Here is a 12021-nt window from a genome sequence, read left to right as displayed (position 1 = left end):
GATAAAAAGGTGACGAATATCTGGAGAGAAACAAATCTTCCCCACTGTTCCATGTGCAGGGACCTCCACCACCAACGAGCAACCCACTCCTGGACGCTTTTCACCTCCTTACTCATTCTTGTCTAGGGGAGGAGGAGTGAACTAATTAATTAGGATGCTCTAGAAGGAAAATCCAGCTTAGCATGGCCCAGTTCTATGCCCTGTTTGCCATGTATACATTCTTCTCTGCACTTTAAAGAAGCAAACCAGCTGCCTCACATGGGGAGAAACACCGTGGCCCAGTGGTACCTTTTGCTGGGGTTCAGTATTAGGAAGCACACGTTCATGCAGATAAAAGTCACGTTCTTCACAGCCGTATGAATAATAAAATATGCTCATTTCCTGTCTTACTCTTTTGTGTTATTTTTTACTCCTTCAGAACTATTTTTAAAATGATGGGTATTATTTATTGCACCCTCTTCAAACCTTAACATTAGAATTAAAAAGTAGACAGGAACACAGCTAAAGAACATCTGGGTATATTTGTCATCAGATAAAGTTATGGTTCAAATTCAAGCTTTAGGTGTATAATCCTAAAACCTAACACAAATTTGAGTGTTGTCCAATCAAAAAAGCATAATATATATAAACATTCAGATTACAAATATTTTTAATCATATAATTACTCTTATCTTTTAAGAACTAGGAAATCCTAAAATCAAATTTGATCTTCCTATGTTTTTTGTTATAGTACAGTATTATAATATATAGTCAGTATTAGTTGGGGTTCATATGGACCTCATTCATGAGTATTTCATTAATAAAGAATCAAAAGGAATTGGATATAAATGTCCCTCATAGCAATGACCTTTAGAATAGGATTACATAAATCAATACTTTTTAATTTACATATGTATACTTTTAAGTATAAAAAATATTTTAAAATACTTATATAATCTATTACCAGTAAATAATGTATTTTCACTATGCCTCTGAATGATGTGGTGTGAATGATTCGTAAAATCCACAGAAAAATAAATTATAACTAACTATGAATGTGTTTTAAGATACAGTTAAACAAGACAAACTAAGATTTAAATATGCTACTCAGTAAAATCTCATATTTGTTCAAGCCAGATTTATAATCCCCCCCCATTCACCTTAACACTCCCCCCATATCATTTACATGAATCATCCTAGAAAGGGACATATACTGAAATTTAACTTTTCTCCAGAGTCATGAATAGTTTAAAACATTAGCTCTGCAGATAAACTTAAAACAAATTAGAGCTAAAAAGGTACTCTGAAGACTGTAATTCAAAATGAATACAAACAACTGTGGTACATAAAAATTCATAATTCCCCTTCCTTACCTGGCTACACCAGCTGATAGTTCAGGTACTACCACCCTTCGACTCCAAGCTACAAGATCCCGCTCTGTGGCTATTTCACTTCTTGGTGCATTACTATGCATTTGCCGTACACCTTCGATTTGACCACTACGCCTTAGTCCTACATTAGGTGGTGAATGAACCTCTGAGGTAGAACTTGTAGAGCCTAAGTGAAAAAATTAATAGTTCTATTTAGACACACTTCTCCATTAGCTTCTAACAGGAAACACACACACAGACACACACACACACACACACACAAACACACCAGGGGGAAAAAAATCCATACTGTCTTCCACATGAAACTTCACAGTGCTGTGGCAAATAATCACATCACCAAATTAGGAGCTAAACCACAAGCAAAAGCTTTATGAAGACAGAACATGGCTATTCAGTTGACTAGATAAGTTAATGAATGAATCATGACTATGGACTGTTAAGCTCCAAAGATGTAAAACCTAATATTACTTAAAAAAAAATTGCCCACTGTGTATTTTTGGGAAAACTATATAAGAAGCAAAAACAGACACAAACCCAAGGACATTTATGGTTCATAAGTTTTCTCTAAAGTTTAGTAATATACAACATTAAGGATGGTGAGATGTTCGAGAATGTAGCTTTGAATGTATTCCATAAATTATTGAATAAATTTATTTTTAACATTTTTCTAAATTATTCAGGTTTATTATAGGAGATTTGGAAGAATATATACATTAATAAACTCATTATCCATAGTGTGAAACCTTATATTAAGAATATTTTTTTAGGTCATTAAATATTCTTCAAAACCATGATCATTTTGGCAGCCTAATATTTCACATAATAGATTTACCATATTTGTTTAATTGCTTCTCTACTGCTGTAGGTTTAGACTGCTTCAATTTTTTAAATATTTCACTTAAGAATCACTGCTTACCTCTACTTAAACGGCTGGTATTACTGATACCTGCTTCACCAGAACGTCTCAGGTCTTGCTCCTGTTGTAGTCTTTGAATCATACTGTCCAGTGGGCTGATCTCCTGGTTTGCTTGCTGACTTAAAACTTGGTTCAGTCCTACGTAAACCACAAAAATGCTAAGGATATTTCAAACCATGTTACTTATCAACCTCACTTTGAGTCCATAATTAAACATTAATTTTGCTTGAGTAAAAGACCTAAAATGAGCAACTGTGAATGACGGGAGAGAGAGAGAGAAAAAAAAAAGGAAACATGCCCCCTTCAATCTTCATTAAAAATAACGATGATGATGAAGACATAACTTTTACTTAGTGTTTACCATGATTCAGGTACTCATATAATCATTACAATACCACAATCCCATGGGTATTATTAATTCTACTTTATAGATAAGAAAATCAAAATAACTATTCCAAGTCATATATCTAATAAGTGGCAAAAGAAGGATTTCATCTTAGATCTTCTTTTAAAAAAGGCAAATCTGATTACCCACTTTCTCAAAAAGCTTTACTGCTTCATTCAACAAATTCTTGAGTGCCCATTATGTATGAGGAACTACACCAAGAAACTGAGGATCCAGTGGTGAACAAGATACATCACGGTCCCTGACCATCAGGGAGCTAACATTCTAATGGGGAAACTGAATGATAAACCCATACACAAATGAAGATTGGGAAAAAATGTTGTCAACATAAAGAAGGTGATGAGATAGAGAAAATGGGGAAGGAGAGAAATGGGAACTACCTATGGTGAGTCAGAAAAGTCAAAGAAGCCCACTTTGAAAAGGAAACATTTGAGTGAGACTTGAAGAAAAAAAAGAATTAGTCACCCATGTGAAGAGCTAGAAATACACTCTGGACAGAAGGTAAGAGCTAATACAAAAGCTCTGAAGTAGGGAGGAACTTGGTGTATTTTAACCCATCCTGCTTTTCCTCCAACATCAATTCTCACCCACACTAGTGATATGAGACTACCTGACTCTTTTACTCTCGTAATAGGATATACACCTTTATGCTTTGGAGCTTCTGACCACTTCAAGTACAAATGTGATAAATGGTAACATCCTTCAAGCACCAAGAGAAATGGCATCTCCATATTTCCTATGTGAAATCTTTCCAGACTACCCCTGAAACACCTAATGCAATGCTATGTAATAGCAAATGCTATGTAAATAGTTCCCTGCAAGTAGCAAATTCAAGTTTAGCTTTTTGGAACTTTCTGGGGTTTTCTTCCCGAATATCTTCTATACGGGGTTGGCTGACTCCACAGATGCTGAATCCAGGAATACGGAGGACTGACTGTGTACATACCTTAGTACTCAGCCCAATATAGAAAGGAAGCCCACTACTTATTAGTTCTTCAAAAGCATGAATTTTCTTATCCATTTAATATTCTAATTCTAAATCTAGAACAATGCTAGGCATATAAAGATGCTCAATCCTGCTGAACAAATAAAATGTTATGAGATATATGAAAGGCATTGCCACAAGAGGAGAGAAAACAGCAATTAATATTGGGTGTGTGGGAATGTAAGCAAGGACTTGATGCGATCAGACTTTTAGAGTGGGTTAGTAAGATACAAAGTATATTCTGAAACGAAGTAGTAGTAGTATGAAGGTATAAGAAAAGAGTAAATTACATGTATTAATAAGCACATAAGGTTATTTCATTTTATAAGAGAAAACTAAAATTCAATGAGATAAAATAACTTGACCAAGGTCACAAAGCTACAAAGTGGTAAAAGTGAACAGAGGTAAAAATTAAAATGCCTATGGACGCCTCTTTCCTGGTATACTGGTGAGAAAACATCTCATGTTTGAATCTGACACAGCTCAAGTTTACAACTGAGAAAACATTTAGTGTATTGTTCAGTGTAGATATAACAAAACTGCACTCAAACCAACTTATTACAATATCCAACATGTATGTTTACCTAACTCTACTTCCCCAAATAAATTTTACTACAGATCTAGATTTGCAAATAGAAACATAATTAGAAATGATGCTAAAATTTTTTCAAAAAGTATTTTTCTTTTGTTCTATTTTTGTACCTGGCAAGTCTAAAATAACGAAGGAAATGATATTTACCCTGAATTCTGTGAACTACTAGAACACTTAAAAATTCTGTGACTCACTCTGAAGCCATAATTATTGCTCTGGGTTCTCTTGTAGCCCGATACTATAACTGGTGTCTATTTCATTTTCAAGATCAAGTCCACTTGTTACTCTACGGGCAGCTTGGCATGGAAGAAAGAACAATGGACTGGGAGTCAGAGCTGGATGTGAGTCCCTACGATTCCATGTACTTTAACTTGAACAAGACATAATGTTAAATTTTCATTTTCTCAATTTTTAGAATTGGGACACCACAGATAAAAGGATTAAATGAGTGTTATTTATGAAAGCCCTTTAAAAACTGTTAAATGAAGGGAAGAATAATCACGATAATTAAATAGCACTGATATTTTAATAAATGAGTCCTTTTCTTATTTCCCTGTGCCTGAAATCCCAGCCTAGGTACCTGACTAGACCTGGGAAAGATCTGATTCTTGCCAGTTCCCCACTAAGGGAATGAAGACATTTATCTTAATTTCAGTCCTATGACCAAGACTTCTCTAACAATTGTGAATTCTCTAATCTGAATGCCTGCCTAGATTTCTCAAATCCTGCCTTTTCTTGGATTGAGTTCATGCTGTGTCCACGTACTGAAACATTTTAGTTTCACATACTCTAGATTCTTTATTATAATTTCACATGCCCAATCCTTTAAGAAAATAAGAGATGATTGATTTTTCTGTGCTGCTTACAGATTCTAAATTCATTATTTAAAAGTTAACTCATTATATATTACACCCCATAATGTCCTTCATATCTACTTAGAAGTTTTGTCCATTTATGCTAGTTGAGAACCTAAACTGTTTTCATAAACATTTTTCTAGTCTAAAATATAACAAAGATTCATAATTGCAAAACTGGTTTAACTTTCTTTACAGTCCTTCCATTTATTTTCACTTAATAAATTAGTGCTGTTCTTCTTGCCAAAAGCAGGGAAGAAGCCTGTAGACCTTGTCTCCATTTCAACTCCCATTCGATTCTTCAATTAATTCAACTTTCACCCTCCATTACTTCACCCTCCGAAACAGCAACACTTTTCATTCCTATCTTAACTTTTCTTAAACTTTTAAAAGTTGATCACTTCTTAAAACAATCGTTAACATGAACAGGCTATCTAGTCTTTTATTTATTTTTAATATTTATTTATTTATTTGGCTGTGCCAAGTCTTAGTTGAGGCATGCAGGATGGGATCTTCGTTTGTCACATGCAGGAGCTTTCAGTTGCCACATGCGAACTCTTAGTTGTGGCATGTGGGATCTAGTTCCCTGACCAGGGATTGAATCCAGGCCCCCTGCATTGGGAAAGCAGAGTCTTAGCCACTGGACCACCAGGGACGTCCCCTAGGCTATCTAGTCTTATTCTCTCTCTCACATCATACTATTATTTGCTTTAATAATTATTCATAATTTTTAACTATGTATTTGTTTATAACTGTTTACTAATCTAACTCATCCACGAGAGCAAGGATTGCATTTGTTTAGTTCACTGCTGAATGCCACAGCTTAGCAAGTGTCAGTGACAGAGGAGATTCACAATGTATGTTACTGAATGAATAAATAAATGAACTGACTCATCTCATACCAAATATAGACTTACCCTATTAGTCCTCAGAAGGTTATAAATAGATATAGACCAAAATTATTGCTTTAAACCTCCAATGCTTCTTAACTGCCTTGCAATACTTAAGCATTATTCAAAGAACTTTAGAGAATTATAAAAATCATTTTACTTCTCATCTGTTCAAAACAATTAAAAACAAAGTTCTACCCAATTATCAATTTTATAAGATTTCAATAGGAAAAGGAAAATTTAGCATGGAATTAAAATGAGCATTTACCTGAGGAAGTTACCCCCATCTGAGGGATGAGTTGCTCCTCCCTGCAATTTTCACGACCAGGAACTAATCTCTGATATCTTGATGGATGAGGGTTACCATCGACATCAACCAAAAAAGGCGGCGGCATCAGATGAGGTGCTTGCTGTGTCTGTTCATCTAATACAAAATTGTTGGCATCACGGATAAGGGGCCGATAATCACTGTGAAAGAACATTTGATCTGCTATCTATAAAAAGAAAGGCCCACAAAAGAATGGACAAAGAAAAATTTATCATTATAGATTTCTAATGGAAGGCAAACATTTTAATATAAATCATGGTATTAATAATATAAAAGAATATTATTTTCTTGAATTAACTGTAAATAAATCTTTGTATGTTCTACATTAAATTTTTTTTTTTTTTTCCTTTTGCGGTACGCGGGCCTCTCACTGTTGTGGCCCCCTCCACTGCGGAGCACAGGCTCTGGACACGCAGGCCCAGCCGCTATGTGGCACGTGGGATCTTCCCGGACCGGGGCACGAACCCATGTCCCCTGCATCGGCAGGCGGACTCCCAACCACTGCGCCACCAGGGAAGCCCTCTACATTAAATTTTATGATTAGAAAAGTAGCTGCTTTGACTTGAGGATACGGGGTGGGGGAAAGGTAAACTGGGACAAAGTGAGAGAGTGGCATGAACATACATTCACTACCAAATGTAAAATAGCTAGTGGGAAGCAGCCGCATAGCACAGGGAGATCACATAGAGGGGTGGGATAGGGCGGGTGGGAGGGAGGGAGATGCAAGAGGGAAGAGATATGGGGATATATGTATATGTATAACTGATTCACTTTGTTATAAAGCAGAAACTAACACACCATTGTAAAGCAATTATACTCCAGTAAAGATGTTAAAAAAAAAAAAAAAAAAGTAGCTGCTTTAAAGTTTCCCTGGAATAGGAAGAGACTGTATTCATAAAAAAAAAACATTAAAAATAAGGTACATAATTTCAAATTAAATGGTAAAATTAAATCTAGGCATAAATCTTTCAGCAGTACTTTTACTTTCCCAGGGCTATCATGCTTTATCTTATCTTTAAAATTACTAAATATGGTAATTATTTGTTTTAGCACTTTGCAACAAGAAATCAATTTATTCTCTGAATTAAACTCTTTAATGAAACCACTCATACGATTTAAGAAAATCCGTAAGTATACAGTAAGCATGGTTTATATAATAATAATATAAAAAATTAACGACATGATTTTCTAGGAGAATAAGCATTTTCTCTAAAATTTCTGAATATAAAAATTATTAACATGAACTCATACCTGACACATCTGTAAATTTAAATTTTATCATTTAATTTGGAATTTCTTAAACCTGAACGCTTCAGTTTTTACTATGATAACCTTTTAAACAACTCTACCACAGATAAACAATTAAAATCTTTTAGTCACTAATCTCAGATAGGGCCTTTAATATTTAAAAATATTAACTACCATCACAGTAGGCCATACATTTTTTTTTTTTTTTGCGGTACGCGGGCCTCTCACCGCTGCGGGCACTCCGGTCGCGGAGCACAGGCTCCGGACGCACAGGCTCAGCTGCCACGGCTCACAGGCCCAGCCGCTCCGCGGCACGCAGAACCCTCCCGGACCAGGGCACGAACCCGCGTCCCCTGCATCGGCAGGTGGACTCCCAACCACTGCGCCACCAGTGGAAGCCCCGGCCATACATTTTTTACTTTTTTTTTTTTCTTTTGCTGCAGTACACGGGCCTCTCACTGCTGTGGCCTCTCCCGTTGCAGAGCACAGGTTCCAGACGCGCAGGCTCAGCGGCCATGGCTCATGGGCCAAGCCGCTCCACGGCATGTGGGATCTTCCCGGACCGGGGCACGAACCTGTGTCCCCTGAACCGGCAGGCGGACTCTCAACCACTGCGCCACCAGGGAAGCCCAGGCCATACATTTTTTTGAGAACCACATAAAAGCCACAGAATTGTACCGCAGACAAATGCATATTCTCCATATAAGTAAAACATTTTACAGAATTTCAACAAATCCCTCTATGGACATCTCCATCTCCAATACCCATCTTATATACCCCAACCTAAGAACTGCAATCTAGACCTTTCTAGCAGGCTAAGTAAAAGGTTATTTCTTCTGAAATATAAAATTATCACTTCCCTCCCCAAAATACAACCCCTAAACATCTATGGATTTAAAAACAAACAAACAAACAACTATAAGGAGTAGATATACAGTCATCGTACTCTACCTTGTCATATTTGCTACTGGAGCCAAAGCCAAAAATTAAAAGATGTCCATGAGAGTCTGTGCATGCAAAATGCTGCCCATCAGGAGAGCATTTGCAGTCAAATACTGCACCATGTCCTTGGCCTTCAATCTGAAATGTATTTAACCAACAATCAGAAAACTGCCATTAAAATATAAAGAACTGGCTGGTCACTATTGTTACTAAAATTCTATGATAAAAGATATGTAAGTATATATCCTAATGAAGTGAAGATATAACAAACACAGTATAGTAACAAAATTTGTGAATATTCATGAAAAGTGCCAGATTAAAAGCCTTGAAAAACAACGTATTATCTTTATCCATAGACCAGACACAAGTCAGGAAATAAAACACCACCTTTCTCCCCCACCCATAGTTCTGCTTCATGTCTGTAACCCGGATTTAAAATGAAATTGCACCTTACAGTCCATCTCATCTGCATTTAATCAAGCCCTTTCAGCAAAGGCTGACAATGTGGAGTAGCTGTAGCAATTTTTTGGTAACTCTTGAAGTAACAGCCAGAGATCACTGCTCACAAGACACTAAATTTTTCTTCTTGGTAATAAATTCCCTTGATGGTCTGACTCATTTTTTAAATGGTGAATTTCAAAGGTTAAAGAAAAGGTTTTTTTTACCTGATAATTGTTTTCTGTTTTCCAGTTCCATTAATCCAGAACGAATGGGTTTCTCCCTGCAACCTGTCAATCAAACAGAGGTGGCCAATCACCACTCTGAATTTTTTTGCTCTCAGTGCTTCTTCAGACTATGTTCCAGTTGAAAACTTCTTTAGCAGTGTTCTGAAAGAGGTAAAAATTCTACCCTATCTAAAGCACAACTAGGGACTGAATTTCAGAAAACAACTAAAATAGGGAGTTGACTCCCTAACAAATAACAACTAAGGATGATTTTCAACAAATGTGACTGGATTTCTGGATTAGCAGAATCGGAACACACACACATTATCAGGTAAGAAATACCTCCTCTCTGTTCCGGTATCCACTGATCTAGAACAAATTGGTTTTATTAGTAATATCCCAATATCCCAGTAAATGCTTGGAAAAGAGAGAAGTGGTAATTTTCTTTCTTTAGTGTTAAAAATATGGCACAGGGATGAATGTACAGTTCACCAAGTACAGAAGTGAAATTAAAACTTTGAAGAATAGTTGATTTTTCAAGGAAGGTTTGCATTTTGGTCAAAAGAGAAAATGTTGTTCTAAAAGAAAGGGCTCTGCCTAAGAAGTTTATATAGTACCACAAATGGGATTACCTCAAAAAGAAAACTAATTTTTCCTTTGGCTTGTTGAAAAGAAGGAATGAGCACACAGGTGTTTATTAATGCTGTTTTGAACGGTGATAATAATGGAAAAGAAATAAGAATAAATTTCCTTAAAATTTAATCACATGAAAGAAAACTGGTGAAGTAATCTAACGTCTAATACACTAAAAGACATAACATAAAAGCAAGAAAATGAGTAAGTGAAACAGGATCATTTCTTGGTTGTGAAGAAAGTTGGAGGATAAGATAACAGAGAAAGGGAACTGATTCCAAGTCTACTTTAAAACTGTTCAAAAACAAGAAAGAACTACTTCTCTAGATTAACCTAAGGGCATTAGTAGCTATATAGCTTTGTATTTTCCAAAAACGAAAGAATATAAGCGAAATGTCAGGATTCACATCTCTATTTTTCAGTGTTGTCTAGGGAAATAAAAAGTTACATGAACTGTTATAATACCTAATCACACGAACAAAGTTTAGCTCTATATAGAATTTTACATAAAAAACTTAAGACCAAAGAATTAAAAGTGTCTTGGCCATGTGTTGTTAGATGTTTTATTTACCTCAATTCACTCAAAATTTCACAAAAGACAGAGAAAAAAACCAAAAAAACCCCAACTACTTTATAAATCTAATATAATAAATGCTCCCAGAACTGTAATACTATTCTAAGTTTACAATTCTAAGTATACAGTAGAACAGAGGAAGAGATCTGAGAGTCTGACTCAGCAATGCCAAAGTATGTCTGATGGATGTTCATAAGCATGGTATCCTTTATATAATGTTTAGACCATCTTGCTCTACATTCTTCTTTTGGGGAGGTGGCGGAGGGGGGAGTGGTGGTGAGGATTAATCAACCCTATACCCATGCTACCTACCAATGTTGCCACATTTACTGTTAGTAGAAGATCTCTGAGAGAATACTTGGGAGAGGCAGAACTTCTAAAGCTCTAAAAAAGCAAAGAAAAAATAGCAATCCTATTGAAGATCACTGTGTTGCTATACAATAACACATGCCACTGTGAGTATGGCAGGATGGTACAAATTCTCTTGGTATAAGCCATCTGTATAACTCCAGAGTGACTTTTATATGGAGAATATGAAAGTGTATTTCAAAAGTACATTATTTGGATTAACTATTAAAGAAGACAATGGATCTGCTTTACTTACAAACCAATTAGAAAAGGTGCCCATAACCTTACTATGTAAAATGCCAGATTTATCTTCAGAAAAAGCTCCTCAGATAATAAACAGCCCTAACTACAAAATGCCGTCTAGCCTTTCCAGTTGATCAAAGTAGGAAAATATTTTACTTTCCTATACAGCTAAATATACCCTAGCTATTTTTATGATTTATGCTATAATTAACTAAGCCAACCATTAAAAACAGTTAAATACTTCTCTCTGAAAGGGATTTCATCTTCTTAAACCAGGGTCAGAATATTTATGACTAAGAATTCTTAAAGAAAAAATTTAGTAATGAAGGCACTATTTGAGTATGCATGTGTAACTAAAAAGCAATGAGATTTACATTCAAAAACTAAAAGGAAGAAAATATCCTTTCTATTCATATTAAAGTTATATGAACGTATATATTATATATCAACTACACTTCAATTAAAAAATACATTTAGATAAAAAGGTATATGAACCTATCATAAAATTAAATGCTCAATAGAAAAAGTCAACATAAAATTTAACATTGTACATAACTTATGCTAGTACTTATAGCATGCTCTAGTAAGTTTAAAAACAGAAAGAAATGAATAATAACAAATTTTCAAAATCAGTGAATTTTAGATGAACTATTCCCCTAATAGTATCAAGTATGCTTGCTAAACATTATTTGGGACATATGAAAACAAAGACCACATAATAAAAGTCATACTTGCTAAACCAAAGTAAGGAAAGCTGAGAAAATCCATGAGGTAATATTCACTAATAAGTGTAAAAATTTCAAGAAGAATAGGAGTTAAAAGAAAACAGAAAAATACATTCAGCAACTATGATAAGGTTATTTTGTTTTGTTTTTTAAAGTAAGAGATGAAAAGACCAGACAAGTTAAAATAATGACTCCTTTGTAGGAAAATTCTCATACTGACTAAAGAATTCTAGAAATATTTCCAAGAAATGAGCAGCACAATCTTGTTAGTTTAGAAGTTTACACTGAACTTGGAAAAAAAT

At 35.2% G+C, this 12021-nt stretch overlaps 1 protein-coding gene across 1 annotated transcript in view; it reads right to left on the bottom strand.

Annotated features, from left to right (window-relative positions):
- Nucleotides 1-12021, bottom strand: part of PHIP (pleckstrin homology domain interacting protein) — a 122689-nt gene that overhangs the window by 46131 nt on the left and 64537 nt on the right. Inside the window, exons 16-19 of the mRNA XM_065888990.1 lie at nt 8541-8669; nt 6282-6507; nt 2287-2424; nt 1353-1536 (exon numbers count right to left, since the gene is read on the bottom strand). Of these exons, the coding sequence (XP_065745062.1) occupies nt 1353-1536; nt 2287-2424; nt 6282-6507; nt 8541-8669 (677 nt within the window). The remainder of the gene's footprint in view (nt 1-1352; nt 1537-2286; nt 2425-6281; nt 6508-8540; nt 8670-12021) is intronic.

This window comes from Phocoena phocoena, chromosome 12, assembly GCF_963924675.1.
Source record: "Phocoena phocoena chromosome 12, mPhoPho1.1, whole genome shotgun sequence".
Lineage (NCBI taxonomy): Eukaryota > Metazoa > Chordata > Mammalia > Artiodactyla > Phocoenidae > Phocoena > Phocoena phocoena.
Note: the sequence above shows the minus strand (reverse complement) of the source record. Positions and strands in the feature narration are given on the sequence as shown.